Source organism: Gigantopelta aegis, chromosome 2 (assembly GCF_016097555.1).
Source record: "Gigantopelta aegis isolate Gae_Host chromosome 2, Gae_host_genome, whole genome shotgun sequence".
In the NCBI taxonomy this organism is placed as follows: Eukaryota; Metazoa; Mollusca; class Gastropoda; order Neomphalida; family Peltospiridae; genus Gigantopelta; species Gigantopelta aegis.
The window spans coordinates 26,624,920-26,640,989 of record NC_054700.1 but is presented as its reverse complement, the minus strand read 5'-3'; the positions used below and the strand labels follow the sequence as shown (position 1 = coordinate 26,640,989).

The 16,070-nt window shown below is 36.0% G+C and overlaps 1 protein-coding gene across 2 annotated transcripts in view; it reads right to left on the bottom strand.

Annotated features, from left to right (window-relative positions):
* Positions 1–376: 376 nt before the first annotated feature.
* LOC121383271 (N-alpha-acetyltransferase 35, NatC auxiliary subunit-like) overlaps positions 377–16,070 on the bottom strand; it is a 45,552-nt gene continuing 29,858 nt past the window's right edge. Inside the window, exons 14-20 of one of the 2 annotated variants that reach the window (XM_041513190.1) lie at positions 14,146–14,324; positions 13,362–13,447; positions 11,422–11,543; positions 7,958–8,098; positions 6,876–6,998; positions 3,922–4,002; positions 377–3,393 (exon numbers count right to left, since the gene is read on the bottom strand). In XM_041513190.1, the coding sequence (XP_041369124.1) occupies positions 3,334–3,393; positions 3,922–4,002; positions 6,876–6,998; positions 7,958–8,098; positions 11,422–11,543; positions 13,362–13,447; positions 14,146–14,324 (792 nt within the window). In that variant the 3' untranslated portion in view covers positions 377–3,333. The remainder of the gene's footprint in view (positions 3,394–3,921; positions 4,003–6,875; positions 6,999–7,957; positions 8,099–11,421; positions 11,544–13,361; positions 13,448–14,145; positions 14,325–16,070) is intronic. The other variant, XM_041513198.1, reaches the window with a different exon arrangement.

Here is a 16,070-nt window from a genome sequence, read left to right as displayed (position 1 = left end):
AACAAAAGCAAAACTTGGTGTTCATTGCAACACAGCATTGCATAATATAAACATCGTTTTTACACCATTGCCTGTACTCAACTCTCTATAAAAGCAACTGTTTTTACACGTTTTGTGTTGTTTTGTTGGGGGGTTTTTGTTGTTGTTTTTTGGGGGGGGAGGTTTCGTCTTTCTACAATATGCCATGGTAATGCTGAATTTTTTTATAGTTTTAATGGTTTCAAATGCATTTTATTCCATCCCTCCCCCACCCCAATTTGAACAATATTTGCTTTCAGTTACAGCTGTTACCAATATGTCATTTGATATCCAATAACCAGCGATTAATTAATATATGAGATCTCAAGGTGTTATTAAACAAAACAAACTTTATTTCTTTTACTGTACTCCCAATTTTATTACATTTCAAATGATGTAACACGGCAAGAACTGACAAATCCAATACGAATGTCAAGCACAATTTCTCTACTCCTTACTGCAGGCATTAATAACTAGCTAATAATAATAGATGCCAGCTTAATGTTAATAACCAGATAGTTATTGATGTTAGCTCATTTACCATTCTGAAATGGAACACTAGTTAGTAAGTTATTTTCATTATAAATGAAAAATGCAAAGTAACGAAGGATCTAGTTTAAAATGCAGCACTAGCCATGTGTTAATTTCATACTGTGTGTTGCAACAGTGTCTTTTGAACTATGGTAAGTTCAAATACTGCCACATTTAAAACAACGAGTATTGTAGTATAGCGAATACACATTGGTTATGATTTCTGTTTGAGATTTCGTAGATTATTACTAGCTTGAGATTCCAGCTCTAACCTAAAAGGTGAGTATAAATAAAACGTTTATAATGACACCTTTTTCTAATGCAACTGAATGCAACAACAAAAACATTTTAACAGATATCATACCATATATTGAAATCATCAAAGCATTTTCAGCACTGGCTCGTCAAAATTAACAGATGACAAAACACAACCGAAGAAATGGATTTATCAGAGTATTCATACAGAATAAGCCTCACACTGACTGAGGTAAATGCCTACTGCCAGATGCCTATCGACGTATCGTATGGACGGACAGTAGTTTCACACAAAACAACCTCTTTAAAGCCGATGACCCAAATTTCTGAGCTACATATCTTTTTTTCTTTTTAAAAAAACCCAGATATGAATATTTTCAACTAGTACAAACAACAGGATGTCCAGAAACATGTTTAAGTTGCCAAAATTGATATTATAAGCATGTTTCAAGTAATGTGCAATTTTGTGGGTAGAATGATGGAAATACATGGTAAAAAGGAATCAGATTAGCACATTTTACCCAAATACCTCTATCATTTTTGCACGAATTTGATGATTTGCTCCCTGTCTCATACGCTTATGTTAATGATAATAAACATAATGTTTAAAGCATTATGTTAAAGCAATACATGTCTCCTACAGAACTCAATTTTTTTCCGTATCTCCTAAAATCAAGAGCCATACCTCTGTGAGATGTGGGTAAATCACTATGAAAGATAAACGTGATCTGTAACAGTACATGATAAAGAAATATACAAAAAGTCATTTCAATATCTTCAGGCATTGCAAAACAGAAGTCCAGAAAACTAAATTTTAAATCTCCTAAGTTCAAGGGCCATAACTCCGTCAAAACAGGACGGACGGAGATAAAACCTATAGTGCACTAAAAACAGTTGTACTAGCCAACACTATTTTGTACTGCCTACATGTAGATTATCACAACTACTGGAAACTGTTTGACAGTAACATTATCAAAGTCGACATTTACAATAAATGTTTTCTAAACAGAACTATCATAAGTGCCATACATTAGTGGTTGAGCATGGGGGCTCTGCCCCCTCACACCAATTACAAAGATTATGCATTGGCCACAATTCCTAACCCCAGTTCAAAGGCAAATTAATATATTACTGACTTCTCCAGGTGACGACATCTTAAGATAACACTGAAATAATCTGTCATCACAAAATATTACAAACACGATGACACCATAGACTAAAAATGTTCCCTGGGATGATGATTTCGATTTTTGATCATGAATAAATTTATAAAGTTTGTGCTGTGTTCTTTTATTGATAATAGCTAAATAATATGTAGGTCAAGAAAAACTGGCATAATGTATTTAGTGTAACTCTTAATGCTACTTTAATAGGCAACACAGTAACTTGCAATCAAGTTTCAGATTTGTTCTTACTTCAAATACTGAATACTAATTAGTTAACATAAACGTCTGTAACAAAACCTGTTAAAAAACACCAGAAAATTCAACATAATAATTCAGATTTCTTTTTAAAATGTTTCAAAGAAACACAAGTATCTCTGTCTGCAACAAAAAGATATATAAAACAATGGTATGTACAGGTAATAAAATATATTAAAAACAATATGCACTATTTTTCAGATGTCTTCTTCTCAGCACAAAATGAAAATTAACATTTTATGAAATGACATAAACCTAACTCAACATACCGTTATATTTTGTTTGGAAAGCGTAACTTAGTTTTTAGGCTGTTGTCATAGGTACACTATTAAGTCTAAATCCTTTTCGTTAATAACAAGGTACAGGCTGTGGCTATCACAACAATGCCCATAATGATAATGCTTTTTACAAATAACTGTATGTGAAAAATAACAGACATTTGCATTGTGGACACTTCTATAGCTTTGTCATGTTTATGTTTCAAAGATTCAAAATAATTGTGTGGGTTTTTTTGTACTGCATCCTTAGTTTGGTATTTTAATACACAATCAAGCTTCTGAAAATTGTGAAAGCAACAGTTTATTTCTCCCATCCATTTTGTTAAATACTCGTTTTTACTCATTACATTCACTCTTTAGGATTTCATTGACATGGTTATGACAGGTTTTGAAGAAAAAAAAGGAAATGGGTTACCAGAAACATGTTTTCATCATAACCCATAATTGATTTCAGTAAATATTCAATTCCCAGAGGCCTGGAAATCTGAACTAGAGGACATCATTACACAGACAACCTTTGTATTGGTTGAAGAGGCCAGGTACGCCACACGTCAGTGAAAAGTGATTCCATTTATTATCAACTTCACGACCATCTACACTTCTTGTACACAGTTTTATTTTCTAGTTTATACTTCGTCCTCTCACATATTCACCAACGAGATCACACATCAGCTTGGCAGACATTCACAAAACAGAACGTACTGCTGGTACCAGATTGCAATGTGACACATTGAGCTTGGATAAATCGGTTCACACAGTGGTTTCTAGGGTCTATGGCTAGTCCACGGTCAGTGGCTAATAGGCTGCTCACTGGCTAGCACAGCACTGTATCACACAAGCTTGATAATAGGGTAAACTTTGTGCTGGCTAAAGTCAAACTCCGGTGGATCCTGAAATCAAAACAAAACATGTGTAAATAAAAACAAATTTACAGTAAAATAATTAAAGAAATACAGACAACTCTCAAGAAAGATAAAATGATTAGAGAATAGTACATTTTGATTGCAGGTAATTTAAAAGATATCAATTTAAAAGTCTTGTTCAATATAAATGGCTCAAATGTGATGACAATGAATAACTCAGGGGTGTTCAATAATTACTTAACAAACTTTGGCATGATTTATAACCTCTCTCCCAATTAAGCACTTTGCAATGCTACATTAACTCTTATCAATATTCACCTCCACTTGCCCTGTAATCTGACCAATAATATTGGAATTCTTGTTTGATTTTAATTTGGTTTGGTTTGCTAATAAATATGAGAAAGAAAATCATTTGTTAAAGCATAAAATAGTAATGACTGACTACACATTACTTTTTAAATAAAATGAGAAAAAACAACAAAAAATACTAAGCAAACCTAAAAAGACAAACCCTCCAAAAAAAACACCTTTCAATGCTATCCCCAAAACACTTACAGTGGAATCTTTCTTGTGCCCACCTACTAGCAGTTTCATCACAACAAAATTGGTTTTTGATATTTTAATCAAGGACTGGATCTGAAAAAGAAACAAATAAATACAAATTACTATTTATTCTGCAATCTCTGTATATTGATGAGATATGATGGCCAGATAAATTTCTATATTTTCAGCCACTGACCAAAAATGCAGGTCACAAAACAAGCCCGACTCGACTCATACTTTTTATATCATTCGTTTTTAGTTCAATATATACAAATAACTTTTTGTGTTTTGATAAAGACACAAAACTTATTTATTTATTTATGAATTAATAGTTTAGAAATGCTTTTTCAATGTGACACAATGTATGTATACTGTATGATATCATACTGCCAAAGCCTTGCTAGTAGACGGTACTTGATTTTACAACTATTCCTGTTGGATGCTCGCTAAATAAAATAACCAGTAACTGCTTTAAGATATCGGCTTTACCCTGTTCAGGTCAAACAACGAATGCCACTAGGCTCAGACTCTATAATACAGACATTTGACTAAATCTGATGCCACAGATTTTTAGTTTTGTTCCATTTCAAATTTACTTGTTATATTAAACTTACACATTGGTCACTAGCACAAATACTACAAGAAGGAAGCCAACACCACCCCTTCTTGAAAGCAGTTTTGTTATTGCAGTGTGTGTACTAGCTGGAAACTACGTGCGTTTCTTATTGCAGTGTGTGTACTAGCTGGAAACTGTGTGCGTTTCTTATCGCAGTGTGTGTACTAGCTGGAAACTGAGTGCATTTCTTATCGCAGTGTGTGTACTAGCTGGAAACTGGGTGCGTTTCATATCGCAGCGTGTGTACTAGCTGGAAACTGAGTGCGTTTCTTATCGCAGCGTGTGTACTAGCTGGAAACTATGCGCGTTTCTTATCGCAGCGTGTGTACTAGCTGGAAACTGTGTGCGTTTCTTATCGCAGCGTGTGTACTAGCTGGAAACTGGGTGCGTTTCTTATCGCAGCGTGTGTACTAGCTGGAAACTGTGTGCGTTTCTTATTGCAGCGTGTGTACTAGCTGGAAACTGTGTGCGTTTCTTATTGTGTACTAGCTGGAAACTGTGTGCGTTTCTTATTGCAGCGTGTGTACTAGCTGGAAACTGTGTGTGTTTCTTATTGCAGCGTGTACTAGCTGGAAACTGTGTGCGTTTCTTATTGCAGCGTGTGTACTAGCTGGAAACTATGTGCGTTTCTTATTGCAGCGTGTGTACTAGCTGGAAACTGTGTGCGTTTCTTATTGCAGGCACTCAGTTTCTTATTGCAGCATGTGTACTAGCTGGAAACTGTGTGCATTTCTTATTGCAGCGTGTGTACTAGCTGGAAACTGTGTGCGTTTCTTATTGCAGCGTGTGTACTAGCTGGAAACTGTGTGCATTTCTTATTGCAGCGTGTGTACTAGCTGGAAACTGTGTGCGTTTCTTATTGCAGCGTGTGTACTAGCTGGAAACTGTGTGCGTTTCTTATTGCAGCGTGTGTACTAGCTGGAAACTGTGTGCGTTTCTTATTGCAGCGTGTGTACTAGCTGGAAATTTCTTATTGCAGCGTGTGTACTAGCTGGAAACTGTGTGCGTTTCTTATCGCAGCGTGTGTACTAGCTGGAAACTGTGTGCGTTTCTTATGGCAGCGTGTGTACTAGCTGGAAACTGAGTGCGTTTCTTATTGCAGTGTGTGTACTAGCTGGAAACTGTGTGCGTTTCTTATTGCAGTGTGTGTACTAGCTGGAAACTGTGCGTTTCTTATCGCAGTGTGTGTACTAGCTGGAAACTGTGTGCGTTTCTTATCGCAGTGTGTGTACTAGCTGGAAACTGTGTGCGTTTCTTATTGCAGTGTGTGTACTAGCTGGAAACTGTGTGCGTTTCTTAAACAGTGTGATCATTTGGCCATTGGAATTTCAAATTTTACAATGTTTAACACTAAAGACAATGCCATACAATACGAGAACAGACGACTGTGACAAGACAACATTACAATTTCATCAGTTGCTATGCAGTCAGCCTTTCTCACACACACAACACTCTTATTGTTTGGCACTGCCTTGAGCACAATCAAGCCTTATTCTCAAATATAAACAATATAGCTATAGGATAATTGTGAACAATATAACTATAGGATACTTGTGCTAATACAGGAGATGAAATTTAAAAACTGAGTTTGTTCTCATATGACTACCAAATTATGAATTATTATAATTGCTGATTGCAATGATCTACCAGAGAAGTAAGTCTACATTGCACTGGTTTAAATGATTATGGAACTATTAATTGAACTGTGTAATATGTAATATTATAAATATATTGTGTAATATGTAATATTGTAAATATATTGTGTAATATGTAATATTGTAAATATATTGTGCATTGGGTCATGACAGTGTTGCGAGGGGCCAACAATGGCCAAATTCGAGTCCGCCATTACTAGATATTCAAATGACGTAAGAATATGTGGCGCGGTGTATTTTTGAATGGAAATGACGTCAAACTCGAATGACGTCATTTTGGATGTCCTTACATCAAAATAAAGTTATGCCTAACGTTTTTTGTTTTTTGAACGCTGGACAGCTTTCAGTGTCAAATTGCCACTGAAATGTTTTTATTTGATGACTATGAATGCATACGTCAATCATGGAGTGTCACCCAAGTATGTTCGCTTAAATGTCAATAAACCTAGTGCCAAGACCTCGACTAATTTACATCTAATTTGCAAAGTTATCAAATTCTCAAAGTATGTGATCGGAAAAATATCACATACTTTGATTGCACTGAAAATGTAAGATATTATATGATAAATATAAATATTACATCTACAAAGACATCAAATGTGAACAAATGCATACATCAGTTGATACCCAACAGGCATGTAACATGCATGACACCGAAACAATTGACTAAAGAAAAACATCAAGAACAGGCAAACCTCTTCATCTGGGTACGGTAAACTCTCATACAGCTGCTTGGCCTGGTAGAAACACTTGCATGCTGCACTGTACATATCTTTAGCCGTCGGCTCACACTCGTAACGCTGTAAATCAGACATTTCCTAAAATACACAACAAGCTGGTCGTGAAAGGAAAGGAAAGCAAATATTTGTCCTAACAATACCTGAGCCCATTTTGGTGTGTCACGTAGGGGCAAGTGATCTTTTATATGCAGTTTTCCACCGTCTTTAATGTATCAGTCAGGGAGCACTGGTTGGTACGGGAATCCCCCACCCCCGAGTCGACCGAGGGACATTGATCCTACGACCCATCATGCCGTAGGTGAGTTCCACCTCCGAGCTACAGCCTGCCCCAAACTGGTCACATAAATTGATACACTAAGTGTAATCTATCTAAATCAGCCCAGTTTTATGGTCCTGAATCTTAATTTGGTTTAAATATGACCTGATCTGGTCTAAATCAGATGCTCTACTTTACTTTAATTTAATACAATTTTGCTAAATAATAGTAATAATCCGATATGTCACCTAAAGAGGGAGATAGAGCTTAAAAACACTAATATTGGGGGGCAGGATATTCATATTTACAAAACAGACTTAACTGCATCATTTAACAAAGAAAAGTTCACTAGCCATCGGGCAAGGCAATAGTAATTATTTACTAGCCCAACACTGAATATCACTAGCCATTAGAGTGGGGCTACCATAATCTAGAAGTTCTGTGATATGATCTGGTTTACACAGGTGTCACTGTGTAGCATTATTATTTATCAGTCACCTGTTATCTCAAGTCATTTAATATATTGACCTCGCCATAAAAACAACTGACAGTGTGATAACTGCTCGCCTAACTTAGATTATGGGCACCTATTTATGATATCATATTGATACTATATAAATTCAGATGCTAAGGGGAGCTAAAATTGCTCTCTCAGGGGGTTTAGAGAGTTAGCTCACCGTAAACAGCAAAGTCTGATATAGCATTAATGTTTTAAGCAGCTACCTATCCTAAGCAGCTACATTTTGATACGATCTTAACAAGAAACTTGAAATACTCTCACTTTGTACTGACTGTAGTGAACCATGGGTGGAGTGACCACGTTAGTGAAGGGGGCAAACCGATGGCAGTACCGCACTTCTTCACTGTCAAACTCGAAGTCTGTCTGCTTTATTTTCCCATCCAGCTGAAAGCCGAGCACAGCCTGAAATAACAAAAGAAAGGAATGCTCGTTTAATGACACCTCAACATATTTAAACCTTCTAACTACTGCAGGCGAGATGTCTCGCCCGACATCACGCCAGTCGACATGCTGTATACTGCATATAGTGCATTCCTCAATTCATATTTACCGCCGTTTTGCACACGATACTCACTGAAAAAAATTAGATAACAGGAAATGGAAAACAACTCAGCTTCCTGTATGTTTAGATTTTTTGGTTGAAAAAGTGGTTTTCGACAAGTATTTCTGCTTGACAACAATGGTGGCACGTTGCGGTCATTTTCAGGGATTGATAGCCGATTGTGACAGCTAATTTGATAATAAATTTGATCGTTTTACCAACAACGAAAATCGCCAAATATTGGGATATGAATCAGAGGTTGTTTTTGAAAAAACATTCTGGTCAGAAAACACTGTTATTGGGAATAATGGATATAAATACTGGACAGCTGGCCACAAATACTCGTTAATAAACAAGACGTTCCTCTTATTTTTGCCTAATTTTATGATGGGGATCAGGTTGATATATTTTAAAAAGTACATTCAATACATTTCCATCCAAAACAAGAATGAAAAATGTATTGAATTTTTAAAATAGGATTGGCCAGAAAAGACATGGCAGATTCGCATATGCATTGTGGGTGAGAAAAATTGGGTGGTTTTTTTAATAAATCAAATCACTTTATTCATAAATACATTAACAGTATAAATGTGTTTTGCCATGTATTGTGGTCTATTAGTATATAAACAAACAAAATAATATGACAAACAAACATTTACGGAATGTTTCAACATGATTCGTAAAACATTTCAGTTGACGATAATTTAAAACAAATACTAAATTAATGTAGACAGTACACAGCCTAAATCATGTCAATGTTTTTTTCTCCTTAAAAATTTTACACAAGGAATCTGACAATATTTTTATTACATTGGCTGACTGCCGTGTAGCAATTATGTAATATTTGAAAAATATGATATTTACACGTACGATGTTAATATTATATTCTGGTCTGTCCCACGTGTAAGGTCAGTACTTTTTTAAAATTAACAACAGCTAGTGCAACTAAAATGGGTTAACATTCAAACCATAATATATTTTGCTATCTAGGTTGCTTAAAAGTTTGCGTTAATCACAAATGATTCTTTGAAGCAACGCTGAATTACTAACTAGCGCTGTCACAAATTTCCTAATTCATCGCTGATATCAAATCTGAACACATTTCTTGTCATTGTATTGTTCAGTTATTTCTATTGATGGTCAAAATTCATAAATTATATTTATAACCCTTTTGCTTATCGCTTCTTTGATCAGTCCTTGTAAATACATCAACTAAAATGGCGGCAGAAATAATAAAATACCATGTGCTAAAAAACTGGTGAAGTATATCTGTAAGTAAGATTAATCAATGCTGTACTGTCAACTAAAATGGCGGCAGCTGTTAAAGCAAGAAAGTAACTCTAAATGAATGCCGGCAATTCTGCAGAAATAATAAAACACCCTGTGCTAGAAAACTGGCAAAGTACATGTATATCTGTAAGTAAGATTAATCATTGCTGTATTGTTACTTTGTCAATTACCAACACATCTATCAAAAACAATAGGCCAATCTGATTAAAATTAGCTCTACTGGGTCTACCAGTAGATCTAACAGCATTACGTGGACTCCCATGTCCAGGTGACATTTCATCTCTAAATAACAATTTAAATATCGATCAATTACACTTCGCCTTTTAAAGCGTTATTCGGGAGCATACAAATTCTAAAAATATTGGGCGAGACTATTTATGCAATAGGCGAACAGATTTTATGGCTATACCATCACGTTTTTTTGTTCGTCTTGAAACAAATTTTATATAAAATTTTATATTGCAATTAGTTTCCGGTATACTTCGTAATTCACTCGAATTATTTCGTATACCCTCGGCATAATCCCGAACGTTTTCAAATTTTTTTCAAATCACTGGCATGATTTTGCAAGTAAGGTTTTGATTGGTCGAATGAAAGGTCAACTGGACATGAGCTCCAATGGGCTGTTGTTAGATCCACATGTACTAGTGGAGCTAATTTTAATTAGATTGACAATAGGCCTACAGCGAATGCTGTTTAGTCCTACAAAAATGTTTTTGTTTCAAAATAATTTCAATTTGATTTTATGTTAAAAAAAAAGAGTAACAGGGTTTTGGAAATAACGCAAACTCCACCTACCCACACCAATTTTTTTTTATTTTTAAATCAACAACTATTTTTGTGTGCAATTTAGAAATCAAATGACTCAGAAATAAATAACTTGTCAAAAAAAGACGTTCCCTGTGGGAAGGACTATAAAGTTTAGCATTTTGTTATTTTTGTCAGATGCACATTTTAAAGTACTGACAGATTCTGGACTATCATTCACTGTCATACACTAGTACCATAATACGCTGTAAGACTAATAATGGATTAATCTAATTGTAGTCCATCTATAGTTAAAACAGCAACAGACTTTTTGATCTCGCTTTCATATAAAATACTCTAATTTCATTGGTTATTTAGCCTTGGACAAAACTCTTATACCCTGCGTGGGTGGAGTCAAATCTCTTATACCCCAACTGTAACTACTGGATGATTTGCCAACCACTTGGAAACTGAAATTGAAGAAAAGCGAGCATTTTGATGTGGCGAAGCATTGTAATAATACAGCTAATTTTGAATTTGAATGGCATTAATATTCCAATGACGTCACTTTACATCTCCCTTACAATAACACTAAACTGGGTACATGACTTTGCTATTGAAATTGTTTTTTTTTAACATTATTTATGCACCTGGATGTGTTTGAAGAATATCTTGTAATTAAGCATGTCGGCAAGATAAATTCGTTGTAGAAGTATCACTAGTGTTTTATGGATTTTTATACTCTCTGTACATGAATGCCTTCGGCTCAGGGTACATGAGCATACAGAGGGTATAAAAATCCATAAACCCCTCATGATGCTTCTACAACTTATAATATCCATCCAAGTTCATCATAGGGGATTGGTCCTATGACCAATGGTACCGAAGACAAGCATTCTATCACTGAATGTCATCCCACTCTGACAGATGAAAAGACACTGTTTCTACTGGTATATTAAAGGTCATGATATGTTCTGTTGTCGGTCTTGAAAAGTGCATATAAAAGATCTTTTGCCGCTAATGGAAGAATGTGGCAGGTTTCGTCTGTCGACTGTGTTAGCATTACCAAATGTTTGACATCCAATAGATGATGATTAATTAATCAGTGTGCTCTAATGGTGTGGTTAAACAGAAACCAAAGTTTAACCTTGTAGTATCCACCAAACATCTGCTGCTGGGTCTGAGCAATGACGATTTCCTTGCTGACAATCTTTGAACGCTTTTTCCTCCGGTGATTCTTTTTATTGTTTCTACTCTTCATTTGTTGATCTGAAAAACCAAACCAGAAACTTCAACTTCGACAACACTAAGTACGTGATTTTCATTTTAAAAGACAAACAAAAGAGCATTACACTATTGTTGTTAACATTATTATTAATATTATAAAACATGTTTTGTGATCTGGTGATTCACTTTTTATCTAATTTTAACTACTGTATTAATAGGACATGAAAATTCATGCTTTGTGTCCATTGCCTGCATGCTGTTAAACCAACTGCTGAAAATCTCATTATTTACATGTATGAACGTTTTTATTATTTCTAAAAAAATTGTCATTTCACTTATTAAAAGTTGTAAATTTGTTATAGGCACTCTTTCAAACAGGTTATAATTCTAATTTCCATGTGATTCAGGGTTTTTTGTTAGTGAAATCACAAACAAATTGTAAACATTGAAACGGCTAACAACAAGCGAATGTTTTAATTATTATGTACAGTGAACACATTCTACATAATTTAATAACCAACAATGTGTACATTATTAATAAATTTATGTAATTGTACCCTGAAGGCTTATATCCAAGAAACATCAATAATACAACATGACACAATAATTATCTGAATACAGTAATCCATTTAGCTCAAGGAAAATATTTTTCAGTTCCAGCATATTTGTTTCAGTCAGTTTTATTTTACTATTAATTTATTTATTTTTATTAATAATTTTTGTTTCTGCCTTCATGTCCCATAAAGATTTACTTAATCTGCTGCTGTGCCCCAAGTGTGTCCTCAAAATTGCTGTGATGCCCTCCTGATCCAATGCCCATCTGAGGCAATAATTGCAGTGACCCCTAACAGTGTAATTCAAACCCTAAAACCTAGTTAGTTCAGGCGCGTGCGCAGGGGGGAGGGTTTTGGGGGTCGAAACACCCCCCCCCCCCCCCCCCCGCTCAAGGCGAAAAAAAAAATTCATATCCCAATTTTTAATGTAATTTCTTTCCAAAAAAATGTGGTCAGAAAGCAGCTCGGCTAGCCAGCAGAAAACACCTCAGAATAGCCCTAGAAGGGGTCAATTTTTCAAACTTTTCAGGGGGAGGGCCCTCCAGACCCCCTGCCACGGGCTTCGCGCCTGCGGCGCCCGCAGTGTCAGGCTTCGCCAGACACCTCGACCCCCCCCAGCAAACTTTCCTGTGCACGCCCCTGTAGTCGAATGGGTCCGCTGAGGTGGTTCAATCCAGTGATGCAAGCACCTCAGGCGAACACAGGGATGGGACACAGCCCAGTGGTAAAGTGCTCACTTGATGCACGGTCTGTCTGGGATCGATCCCCGTCAGTGGAACCATCGGGCTATTTCTCGTTCCAGGCAGTACACCATAACTGGTATATCAAAGGCTGTGGTATGTGCTATCCTGTCTGTGGGATGGTGCATATAAAAGATTCCTTGCTACTAATGGAAAAATGTAGCGGGTAATAAATCAATGTGCTCTAGAGGTGTTGTTAAACAAAACACACTTTAACTCAAGCGAACACTCAACCAACAGCTAAATCACACCCCACTGGAACATCAAAGGCCATATGTACATGTGTATGGTCCTGTGTATCGGAAACTTCATATAAAAGATCCCTTGCTGCTTTATAGTTAGGAATAGCCTGTTTCCTCTCCATCTATCAATCAAATGTCTAAATAACCATACGTTAGACACCAAATAGTCGTAGTTTAAAACAAGCTGAAGTGTTGAACAAACATTCCTTTCCTTTAAATGGTTATAAAGTTTCTCTGTTTGTTAAAAGTTTTTTAACTATTATATGTCAATATAAATGACTAAATAAATATTTTAACAGTAATTACAAAAGGAGGGAAGCCTACCTAACATGGTCTCGTGTTCAAGAAGAAAATTTTCTGCCCTGTGCAATGTGGAAACCAGCCACGCATACAACAATTCATATAAATACCTGCAAAAGGATCAAGTTAAACAAAATCAATATACATGTATATGATAATAAATTTTAGACTACTACAAAATCAGAACTTCAAACTAAACTGCTAAAGCACAAAATATATGACAAAACCACTTACAATAATATTAGTAACTTACATGTAGTTTTAAACACATTGCAACTTTTCTTCAATAATCTACTTAGGGGATACCAAATGAGTAGCCGTTTGATACCACTGAAATAATGCATCTAACAAGCGAAAGCGAGTTGTTATAATTTAACAATTCATTGCAAGTCAAGTATTGTATAATTCAAATGGATGTAATAGTATTGGTACTGTAAAATAGGTACAGGTGCTGGAATGTTATGCATGAAATAGCAGTCCCAGTGAAAATTACGTTAAATCAATGTGATGGCCAATCGCGTTAGCCCTTATATGAAGCTTTGTAACAGTGTCCGACAAATTTTTGAGAAAGTCACTAGCCTTCACAGAAGCTTGCGCTAAATGCTCTGTGTATAATAGTAATACCACTGATAATTTCCAATAGTCCAGACCAAACATACATGTATACTAGCTGGGACCGAAGGCTAGTGGATCTGTTGAACCATGCTTTGTGATGTAATAGGAAAGCGTTCATCACAAGTAGGTGATAAATTTATCTATTAAATCAAAATATTTAGCAAAACTAGTGCTACCAGACGTCCCTACTCACCAGTACACATAGTGGTACTCGTAGAGTGCATACAGCTCCAGCTCGAAGCCCGACAGGACGTAGTTGATCATCACCTGCAGGCTGTGGTAGAGAACCCACGTACCAAAGCACGCCAGGTGGCTGCGGTTAGGCTCCACTTTGATCAGCAGACTGTGCAGGTACGAGTCCACCTTGTCCGCCTGGGAAAGCATCACATTAGTATTATTTACAGTCAACAGATGGTGCTGTGATAGTTATAATGTTAAACAACTGTAAAACAACATCACGTTAGTATTATTTACAGTCAACAGATGGTGCTGTGACAGTTATAATGTTAAACAACTGTAAAACATCATAACGTCAGTGCTATTTACAGTCAACAGCTGGTGTTGTGATAGTTATAATGTTAAACAACAGCTAAACAACTGTAAAACATCATCATGTCAGTGTTATTTACCTGTACAGTCAACAGCTGGTGTTGTGATAGTTATAATGTTAAACTACTGTAAAACAACATCATGTCAGTGTTATTTACAGTCAACAGCTGGTGCTGTGATAGTTATAATGTTAAACAACTGTAAAACAACATCACGTCAGTGTTATTTACATGTACGTATCTCTTGTCAATGTGTACATACAATATACCTTCAGTGACATATAGTCATAACAGGTCGAGAGCTTGACATTGTACGTCAAAATCTTGAGATAATATGTCGACATTTTATGATAATAAGTTAATGCACTCGACAAAACAAGTCCAGATTTTGAGATACATGTATAAGTCGAAAGAAAGAAAAAAAGAAATGTTTTATTTAACAATGCACTCAACACATTTTATTTACGGTTATATGGCGTCAGACATATGGTAAAGGACCACACAGATTTTGAGAGGAAACCCGCTGTCACCACTACATGGGCTACTCTTCCGATTAGCAGCAAGGGATCTTTTATTTGCGCTTCCCACAGGCAGGACAGCACAAACCATGGCCTTTGTTGAACCAGTTATGGATCACTGGTCAGTGCAAGTAGTTTACACCTACCCATTGGGCCTTGCGGAGCACTCACTCAGGGTTTGGAGTCGGTATCTGGATTAAAAATCCCATGCCTCGACTGGGATCTGAACCCAGTACCTACCAGCCTGTAGACCGATGGCCTAACCACGACACCACCGAGGCCGGTATTTATAAGTCGAAGTTCAATATCTTTAAAAGTAAGAAAAAAATGTGTGTGTCCTAAATATACCACCATATTATTTATTTTATGTTGGGTTGTTGGGTTTCTTACTGTATGAAAAGAAAGTTTGAGGCGTTAGTACATTTTAATTTAGTGTTTAACATAATTAATGTAGTTATTTTGACACTGTATGGCCGAACGTTCATTCATTTCCGTGGCAACAGGATTAAATAATAATCTTAAAGGAGAGGACAATTAAGGCATTTGGCCTGGTATGCATATTCAACGATATATAATGCACATTATTGCTTAATATCAACACGTATAATCGTATAGTTAATTAATAAAACAGTTAAATGTGACGGCTATTATATATGGCGAGCTGGTGGTTACGTAATACTTAACGCGTAACGTCAGGAATGAGCCTTAGAACTAGAGAAACACAATCTACCTGTTTTTTGCGGGATACTAGTAAATAGTCATACACTGCAATGTTCTGTAATAATACACATCCCAGTAAGCCAGCAATAAGTATATCCAGCACTATATATATTATTTTTCAATACAAAATAAAATACCATTGTCAAAGTGGCTACACAACAAGTTGAAACAATTAACAATGTTTTACCCATGCATTAACCTACGTACTGAAATGATACACGGAGTGTTTTCTTAGTTAATCGGTCTATGCTGTTAGTTGCTTCTACCTGTGATTCCTGATTGGCAGGTGTGTATTTGATTGGTAACCAGACGAGCCAATTAATTGACGCTGT